Below are 10,451 nucleotides of genomic sequence, written 5' to 3'. Positions count from 1 at the left end.
TTCTTTATTCTTCAATGAAACAATAGTTGCCTCAAGTTTTTCAATATGCTTGCTTGCTTGACAAATTTTTAATCTGCTTTTGGTATTCATTAATAGTCCTATCTTTGAGCTAGAGTTCACATTATAGTTTATTTCAAATATTTTTTCATCTAAGGTGGTTTTGAACCCTTCACGTTTTTGCACTAAACCCTTCCCTTTCTTCACATCCATAGATAGTTTTTCTCTTATTAGCAGATTCGCTTATTTTAATAATTTAGTTACTTGATTGTATAGATTGTATGCTAAGAATATCTTATGTTTCTTGTTCATTGTGTTAAGATCTTGTTGTATACTGTACAATTGTTTTGAAGGTAGGTGTTATCTCATTTCTAGCTGATTAGTACTTATAACAAGAATGGACAAAGAATGGATGTCAAAGGATAGACTATCTAGTGAATATGATATTGGAGTAGAGTCTTTCTTGCAATTTGCACTGGAAAACGCTAACGATCCTAATGCAATACCTTGCCCATGTGCAAGATGTGGTAACATAAAGAAGAAAAATGTTGAAACTATAAGGGCACATTTGTATTGTAATGGTATAGATTTGACATATCATACATGGATATGGCATGGGGAAAGAACTATGACAGAAAACTCAATGAACAGTAATGATCGCGTGGGGCAAGATGAATACAAATATTTTGCCGAGGAGCCTATAGATATGGTGCAAGTTGTATATGATAGTTATGTTGAGAATCCAAGCGAGTTCAATAAGCTACTTGAAGATGCCGAGAAATGTTTATATCCTGGATGCACAAAATTCACAAAGTTATCTGCAGTTGTGAAATTATTTAACTTGAAGGCAAAATATAGTTGGAGTGATAAAAGTTTTACCGATTTACTTATTTTGTTAGGAGAAATGCTTCCAGATGACAATGAATTACCCTTATCTTTGTATGAGGCAAAGAAAAGCTTACGTGCATTAGGGATGGATTACGTGAAAATTCATGCTTGTCCTAATGATTGTATCTTATATCGGAAGGAGTACGAAGATTTTGCCAATTGCCCTACTTGCGGGACATCAAGGTGGAAGTTGAGCAACAAATCCAAGATAAAAGAAGAAGTTCCTGCAAAGGTCTTGTGGTATTTCCCACCCATGCCAAGATTTCAAAGAATGTTTTGGAATAAGGCGATATCCAAGGAGTTAACCTGGCATACTGATAAAAGAATTCATGATGGATACTTACGTCATCCAGCTGACGCACCTTCTTGGAAATTAGTTGATCGCATGTGGCCTGATTTTGCTTCTGAGCCCAGAAATCTGAGATTGGCTATATCAGCAGACGGGATTAATCCCCACAATTTGTTGAGTTCTACATATAGTTGTTAGCCAGTTTTAATGATCACATACAACCTTCCACCATGGTTGTGTATGAAGAGAAAATTTATTATGCTCACTTTGTTGATATCTGGTCCTAGACAACCAGGAAATGATATTGATGTTTACTTAGCACCTCTGATTGATGATTTAAAATGTTTATGGGATAAAGGTGTCGAAACATATGATGCATATCGAGAAGAAAGTTTCTCTCTTAAAGCTGTTCTGCTATGGACAATCAATGATTTTCCTGCATATGGGAACATGTCAGGATGTGTTGTGAAGGGATATCATGCATGCCCTATTTGTGCAGAAAAAACTTATTCAACAAGGTTGAAGCATTGTAGAAAAATGTCATATACAGGCCATAGAAGGTTTCTACCTTTATGTCATCCTTATCGAAGGCAAAAGAAGGCATTTAATGGAAACCAAGAATTTAACCTTGCACCAAAGCCATTGAGTGGCCATGAAGTTTTGGAAAGAGTTGAAAGAAATAATTATCAGTTGGGAAAAATCAGCGGAAAGCTATCATCAAAGAGGAATGATGGAGAAACATGTTGGAAAAAGAAATCAATATTCTTTGAACTTGAATATTGGAAAGAGCTACATGTTCGACATGTTCTTGATGTGATGCACATTGAAAAAAATGTCTGTGAAAGTCTCATCGGTACATTATTTGACATTCCAGGAAAAACAAAGGATGGAGTCGCAGCAAGATTAGACCTTATGGAAATGAATTTAAGAACTGAACTGGCACCAAGGATTGGGGAGAAAAGAACGTTTCTGCCAGCTGCCTGTTACACTCTAAGTAAAGCTGAGAAAAGAAGTATTTGCAATTCTTTGTCAGGAATAAAGGTCCCTGAAGGTTACTCATCTAATGTTAAAAACCTTGTGTCGATGAAGGATTTGAAACTTGTTGGCCTTAAGTCACATGACTATCACACTTTAATGCAACAATTGCTTCCAGTGGTTATTCGTGGTGTCTTGCCAAAACATGTCAGAGATACTATCACTCGGTTGTGTTTCTTCTTCAATGCGTTATATAGTAAAGTAATAGACGTTTTAAAGATGGATGACTTGCAAAGAGAGATTGTAATGATATTGTGTTTGCTTGAAAAGTATTTCCCTCCTTCATTTTTTGATATAATGATTCATTTAACTGTTCATCTCGTGCGAGAGGTCAAATTGTGCGGACCCGTTTGGTATAGACACATGTACCCATTTGAAAGATACATGAAGATTTTGAAAGGTTATGTGCACAATCACAATCGGCCTGAAGGGTGTATAGCCGAATGTTATATTGCTGAAGAGGCTGTCGAATTTTGCTCAGACTATCTATCTAATGTCCACACAATTGGGATACCATCAAGTCATCACAAAGTAGAACGTACTAAGCCTTTATCGGGTGCAATAGTGCACTCCGCTAGGCATGATGAGTTGCAACAAGCACATCGTTACATATTGACGAATGATGATGAGATTGATCCTTATATCGAGTATGTTCTCTAACTTATCAATACTTTTATGCAATTTGAATTCATTCTATTGGTTTATTTATTTAAAATAATTCTATTAGGGCACACATGGTGGAGTTGAGAGCAAGATTTCCTCAAAAAGCTAAGTCCAAAAAGTGGCTACAAGATGAGCATAACCGAACATTTATTAACTGGTTGCATGATATTGTACGTTCCAAAACTACTATGTATTAGCATACATACAACTCTTGGTATCTTACGCAAAAATTTAAATTTTATTATATTGTTAACTATAGGTTGAACGTGCGGTTGACCATTCGACCCTTCAAATATCTGAAAGATTAAAGTGGATAGCGCGTGGACCTAGCAAGAAAGTGTTAAAGTATTCTAGTTATTTGATTGATGGGATTACTTATGCTACGAAAGAACGTGATGATGTACGAGTTGCTCAAAATTCTAGAGTAAGCTTAGTCGCAAAGACAATGCAAGTTGCCAGTGCAAAGGATAAAAATCCAATTGTGTCAGACATGATTTTTTATGGAGTTATTGAAGAAATATGGTTACTTGATTACCACAAATTTCAAATTCCAATGTTCAAATGTAATTGGGTGGAGAATAATAATGGTATAAAAGTAGATGATCTTGGTTTCACATTGGTAAATTTGAAACGAATTGGATTCAAATCAGATTCTTTTATCTTGGGAAGTCAAGCGAAGCAAGTATTTTATATTGAAGATCCTGAAGATCCTGTATGGAGTATTGTACTTGCAACTCCTACTAGAGAGTCATTTGAATATGCAAATGGGGATGAATTGGAAGACACTATAGTCCACTATCAATCTTTTACCAGAGAGTTACCATCAATGGATGCTTACGGAGTAGATGACAATGAACCCCAATGCCTTCGTGAAGATTGTGATGGCACTTGGGTTGAAAATGTTTAACCAATTATAGTTTTTTTTTGAAGATATGTTTGTAGACAATATTGATATGTATCTTGTTTTTGAATATGATTTTGTGCACATGATGGTATTTCAAATTTTTATCTATGTATGTTGATTTTCTTTTGTAGGTGAATTTCTTATTGTGTATTTTTTTAAAATATTGATATGTTGTTTCACTTTTTTATCAATAGATTAAATTTGAGATCTATGGCATCCTTTGGAAAGCTTAAAATCAAATCTGATGGTGATGACACAATTCATGCTTCAAGCAAGAGAAAAGGACAACCTGCAACGATTGGGAAGGGCAAAGGAAAAATTGCATCTACATCCACTAACAACGGTTTACAGGTTGAGACAATGCTGGAATCTACAGACACTGAAACAACAAGAACATCTAGAGGTCGTACCCATCTGGATAAGCTTACTAAACAAAGGGTTCAAGGAATTCGAAAGGAGGTAAGATTTAATAAACTTGGACAGCCAGTAGGAGGAGCTGCTATTGCAATGCAAAGTTACATTGGCTTGCTTGCTCGAGAAAAGGTCAAGATATCTTACAAGACGTGGAAACAAGTTCCAAATGAAGTTAAAGAATTGATATGGGAATCAGTTAATGTAAGTAAGTTAAAGAAATTCTGGTCAATTATCATGTTGCAAATTTTATTTGTCATATCATGGCATGCATGAAAAGATGAGTTAAAGATAGTAAAACAGTATGAATTGCCTGTTGTTCTTGCTACTCCAGCATTCAACAGTATGATTTTTATATATACAAGTTAAAGATTGGTTTTCTATTTCAAGTTGCTCTGCTGCATTTGCTCAGGTTTAGATAGTTCAGTTGAAGGTTCTTAAATTTCACAAGGTTCTGCTTCCTTTCTTTCAGCTTCGTATGTTTCAGTAGGTTGTTCTTCTGTTGTTCGTGATTCTCCTTGTTCCATTTCAGTTTTAGATCCCTCAGTAGGTTCTTTTTCTATATCAGTGGGGTTTTCATTTGTACTTAGTTCTGGTAGCTTTGTTTCTGCATTAGCATTGAAACAATTGTAAAGCAAAGAGAAAACCAGGATTGCATTGTCGTCCAGTGTCTCAACAAGAAATTACCAAATCTACAAACATTGTAAGACCTGATTACCAACTGCCAATCATCAAACAATTTCAAAACGAATGTTGCTCCAACTAGAAAACTAAGGATTATAAGTAACCAACAATCCTCAAAGGATCCTAACATTGTCCTAGGTTAATTGTACGAAATCAAGAACAAATCCATTTGTCTGTCATATCAGTGTCCAAAGCTAGTGCTGTTTGTATATTTCTTTACTTGCACTTGATTCTTCAAACAAAATGTTAAGGGCATGATTTTATATCTGATATACACAAATATCCAATATGTGCAATAGCACAACAACTGAACTTAAGGCTCTAGACATGTTAAATACTAAAGCTCAATCTTCCAAACAAAACTATACAAATACAAGAGAAATGGTTGTATATCTCATTGTTTGTGGTTGTCTACTACAATCCAAAGCTTCCATCCATCTAATAACTTGAATATCAAATGTTTTCTGTTTTAGATATTACAACCCTACTATCAACCAAATTATTATGGGTGTATAATAACCTCATATTTTAAGGCATTAGTTTCATCATATTCAGAAGTGGATACATCCATGCGAGTTACTACTTGCCTATAATAAGGCGAACGATGTTAACAGCGCTGAGACTCTATCGTTAACTAAATCATCCAGATTGAAAATAGATCCACAATTAAACTAATAAACAAATAGGGCAAATCAAAAGCCACGAGCACTCCTGCATTAGCTTTGTTTTGGTAATTTCAGATCTCCAAAACACTCAATGATGAGAATGCCTTAAACTTAATGTATGTGTGTGTTGTTTCAATGCTAGAATAATTTCCAGAAATTGTGTTTGCTTATGGTGTCAATGATGAATATAGGTACTAATCAGTTTATTGTATTCCCAATTGTGTTTTATAGCTGACATATGATGTTCCCCCAAGTTGGAAGAAGGGATGTTTGAATTCAGCAAGTAATAAGTGGCGTCAGTTTAAATCCCATCTCACTCAGACATTCATTTCGAAGAAGCTTGACAAACTCGAAGAGTTGGATGAACCACCTAGCGGCTATGGTCTTGCAAGAGATGATTGGATTTCTTTTGTCAGGACTCGCATGTCTGATGACTTTATTGTAAGTTTAGTCTTTTGTTCTTTCAAAATAAGTAGATATTAAGGTAAATGATGAATTAGTAAATTTGATATGTGGAATGTTTCACTTGACTAGAAACTAAGTGAACAACAGAAGGAGAAAAGAAAGAAGAACATATACCCCCATCGCCTTGCTCGTAAAGGATATGCACGATATGCTGAAGAAATAGTAAGTATATTTTGCTTATAAAATTCGTATAACGGTTTTGTTTAGCATTTAATAATCATTCTTATTTAACATATATCATTCAATTATTCTTGTTCTTAGGCAAATGAATTATGTGACGATGATGAAATCAATAGAGCTATTATTTGGAAGAAAGGAAGGGTTAATAAAGAAGGGAAATTTGATGGCCAAGAGTTGAAACAAACAATAGACAAGATTGTGAGAAGCTATGAGTAAAAATCAATTATTGTATTTCAATGAAACTTTTAAAGTAATTTTTTTTATTTGGATGACAGGATGATTATATACAACAGAAGCGTGAGGGTACACTCGAAATTAATGGGACAAAAGAAGATATTCTTACGAAAGCACTCAATTCAAGAGAACATAGTGGACATGTGAGGGTTGTTGGAGGTCATATCACTCCATCATTGTTCTTTAATGGTAGTAGATGGAAGACTGACCATGTTGATAGAGAGCTACTGATTGAGCAAAAGAGAGAGTTGGTGGAGGCTAGAAAATTAATTCAAGACCAAGATACACGCATTCAAAACCTTGAAGCAATTGTCTACAAAAAGGGTGCATGGGGCAGTGACATTGATGACAAAGGAAGTTGCTCGGTAAAGTTACCTCAGCAAAATGACAATAAACTGAACACCGATAAGACTTTCCCCAGTCATGAAGAGTTCAATGATGTCGAAATGCAAGTTGTGGATAAAGAAGTTGCTTTACAGGTATATAAGTTGTGGTTATATTTATTATTAAAATAAAGAGTTAGTATAATTCAATGACACAACTATTTATCTTTTAGGGTAAATCAGTTATTTTGACATTGGATTCTAGCACAGACATTGTTGCATATGGTACAGTTGTTGAGGTCATTGGAGTTAATCACTCTCTCCATGGTGTTCCGTTACCCAAGAATTGTATGCGTGTATCCATCGATGAAGCAATGCAGAAATCAGCATGTTTGCCAGTTCCGATTCCCAATGAATGTGAAACTATTGGTGATGCTGTTGGAACCCATGTGGCTTGGCCAAAACACCTGCTGATGCTACGACAAAAGGTACATCTAAGATAATATTTCAAAGTAAATATCTGTGAAACTATTTAGTATTGCACCTATCTAAAAAGTTTACAATTACAATTATTAGAAGCGTCAAATGAAGAAAACAACACATGTAGAAAATAACCAGACTTTGTTATCAAGTGTGCCAAGATCATTGCGCGTGGTGTATTGTTATTGTAAGCGTGCTCTTGAGAATGGAAGGAAATTGTCAATTGCTTTAGATCATGAGGTATTTCAAGATGATTATGAACTGAACTTGCATCTTGAGGACATTAGTGCTTTGTATCACTTGGAGCCAATTTCAGGAAATTGTGTGGTTGTTTACATATGGTAAGTCTTCGAATTACCTTGTAGTATTGTTTGTTCTTTTTTAAATTTAGTATATAAGAAGCACATACTTTATTAGATCAGTATTTAATATCTAATATAGTTCTGATTTTTTTTATTTCAAATGGCAGGCATCTTTATAAAAAGTTGGTAAAAGAAAATAAGATTGATAAATTCAGATTTGTAAATCCGCATAGCATCCCAAACTTTCAAAAAACCACACAAGACAAAATAGGTAAAACTGAACGGTTGAACCAGAGGGCAAGTTTCTTAGCAGATAGGATGAGTGGTGCATCAATTAATCAATTAGTTTTGGTGCCAAGTTGCAATGGGTAATGAACATCTTTAATATCATTTTCAATTGATTATTTTAGTGAATTGTATGCACTAATTTTGTATTTGTGTGTAGTTTCCATTGGAATTTGACTGTCATTAAACCTCATAAGGAGATTGTTTACTTGTTGGATTCTTTAAGTCATCGCATTCGTGATGAAGATTGGAAATATGTTGTGGAAATGTGAGTTTATATATGCTTTTTATTATGTATTTAATTTAGTCATAAAACACTTATATATCAACTATGTTGAATGTATATATGAAGGGCGTTAAGATTGTTTAATTCGAACAATGGAAGGAAAGGAAGAAAGCATGTACAATGGGAAGTAATCAAGGTATGGGTACTTCTATTTCAATCAATCAAGGTATGTGTATATTTATCATTAACAATATCAATTGCCTTTAACGTAGGTTCCTAGGCAGCCAGATGCGAAACAATGTGGTTATTACGTGATGAGATTTATGAGGCAAATTACTGAAGAAAATGCAATGATCGAGGGGGATACACTACCATCGATAGTAATATTATCTTTATCATCTCAAATAATTAGAAGTTATTTAGTTATTATTTTTTTCCAATTAATTATATTTTGTTCTTTAAGATCATATAATTTATGTGTGTTCACAGTTCACAAAAGCGGAGTACTCTCAAGAAGAAATTGATGAAGTGCGCTCTGAGATAGCAGAATGCATACAAGATCATATTTATGAATAGGTATATACATGAGTTCATCTTATTGCATTTGACAATAATAATATTCAGTTAAATTGAATACATGTTGCTTATACTTGATTGCACTTGATTTGGAGATATCTGTCTCTGAGTCCATTTACCAAATCCAATCGGCATGACTAAACTGCACACATGAGTTCACAAAACTGCACAGGACGTTACAGATGAGAAACGTAGCAGAAGAGCAGATTAGATGGCGTTTAGGTGAAGATCATATTAATTTCTGGTTTGATACATGGTTAGATGCAGGTCCTTTGTTAAATCCCTCAGTCTCATCGTTAAATCTTGGGCTTTTATGTTCTTTACTAGTTCTATCTATGTGATTTCCATGATCTAATTAGCGGTATCCTCTATGATGTTGTCGGAAGTTTGGATTGCTCTTTTCTACTCTCTATTCCGTGTAAAAACTAAATAAACCATCTCTATGCTTTTGCATGATTGTTGGAGAATTTTATTCGAATATGAATTGGGGAAAATGCTAATATAGTTAGGAATTTTGATTCGTGCTAGAAGTTAGGTCGTTTACTGAGTCTATTTGAGTATCAAGAGAGTAGATCCTTATGATAATTGTGGGTTGATCAATTTGCTTGCTCTGTGAATTTAAATTAGTAAAGCTTGTTTGTTTAATTCTCTGTGTGCTGCTTTGTTGCTTCAGCCCTTGTTTGTATTTGTGATTTTGTATGCTCCGGAAATAAGTTGGAACTTGATTTTTCATGTCTAATTTAGCTAGATTCTATAATGCTTTTTTGATGCTCGATGATAGAACCAGAATCTGGTTGTTGCTCTAAGCCATTGCTTGCTCTGTGAATTTAGCTAGATTCTATATGCTTCAAATTGGATAGAATTTTTTTGGGTATATGTAAAGTTGATAGGTTTGGTTTACCATACTTAAGAGTTACTTGTAAAGCCATATAGCTGGTCTTTTAAGACATACTACTCTGAGTTTTTGTAAAACTGTAATAAGGTCAGGTACGTGTGAAATTTCCAAGAGATCCATTTTTTATGCCATTTACTCCTGGGAAATGAATTAACTTGCAATCATATGCTGCAGTTTCTGTGAAAGGAGAAGAAAAGAGAAGCTAGGAGGGAGGAGAAACCAGAAAAGGCTGCAGTTTAGAAGATGCACAGGCTGTTTAGAAGATGCACAGGTAGAGAAGACGTGCTCCAACAAAACATGATATTTTGGACTATATGTGTGATATATATAAACTTTTGGCTGTGTAAACTTTTGTGATGTTTGAATGTTGATGTTTGGTACTTTTGTGATGTTTGAATGTTGGAATATTTGCATTGTAAATATTGATTATGTAGGTTTTTTATCAATGAAATTTGCACTGGATGTTTTTTATAAACCATTGAGTAGGAAAAGATTAATAAGTTTTTTATTTATTGTCAAAATGTTGTATATTGTACCCAAAGACATCAGTTTAAATATGTCAAACTGTTGTCAATGGCGTTAAAAGACAATAGTGACAAACTGATGTTATTTAACATCGTTGCCTAAAAAGACAACGGTTTTTAACCGTTGTCAAACCAATGTCATTGGCTAAAAAGACAACGCTTTTTAGCCGTTGTCGTAGACAGTTCAAAACTGTTGTTAAAGAGCCTAGGCATACGCTCAAAGACAACGGTGAAAAATTGTTGTCTTTGTAGGAAAAGACAACAGTTTTTCACCGTTGTTAAAATGTTATCTTTGCCTTCACAGACAACGGTTAAAAACCGTTGTCGTTTGTCACCCTTTTTAACAACACAGCCTTTAACAACAGTTAAAAATGGCCTACGACAACGGTGAAAAACCGTTGTTGTATGTCTTTTTTCTTGTAGTG

General features: G+C 34.4%; 1 protein-coding gene across 1 annotated transcript; it reads left to right on the top strand.

Moving 5' to 3' along the window:
• Window positions 1-3,986: 3,986 nt before the first annotated feature.
• LOC122019324 lies at window positions 3,987-7,563 on the top strand. Its single transcript, XM_042576803.1, has 7 exons — window positions 3,987-4,391; window positions 5,768-5,977; window positions 6,071-6,163; window positions 6,263-6,379; window positions 6,457-6,894; window positions 6,972-7,226; window positions 7,315-7,563. Exons 1-7 carry the CDS (start codon window positions 3,987-3,989, stop codon window positions 7,561-7,563), a joined length of 1,767 nt encoding a protein of 588 aa, XP_042432737.1.
• Window positions 7,564-10,451: the final 2,888 nt, after the last annotated feature.

This window comes from Zingiber officinale, chromosome 9A (genome assembly GCF_018446385.1).
Source record: "Zingiber officinale cultivar Zhangliang chromosome 9A, Zo_v1.1, whole genome shotgun sequence".
Taxonomy (NCBI): domain Eukaryota; kingdom Viridiplantae; phylum Streptophyta; class Magnoliopsida; order Zingiberales; family Zingiberaceae; genus Zingiber; species Zingiber officinale.
This window is presented reverse-complemented; position numbering and strand designations above follow the sequence as displayed.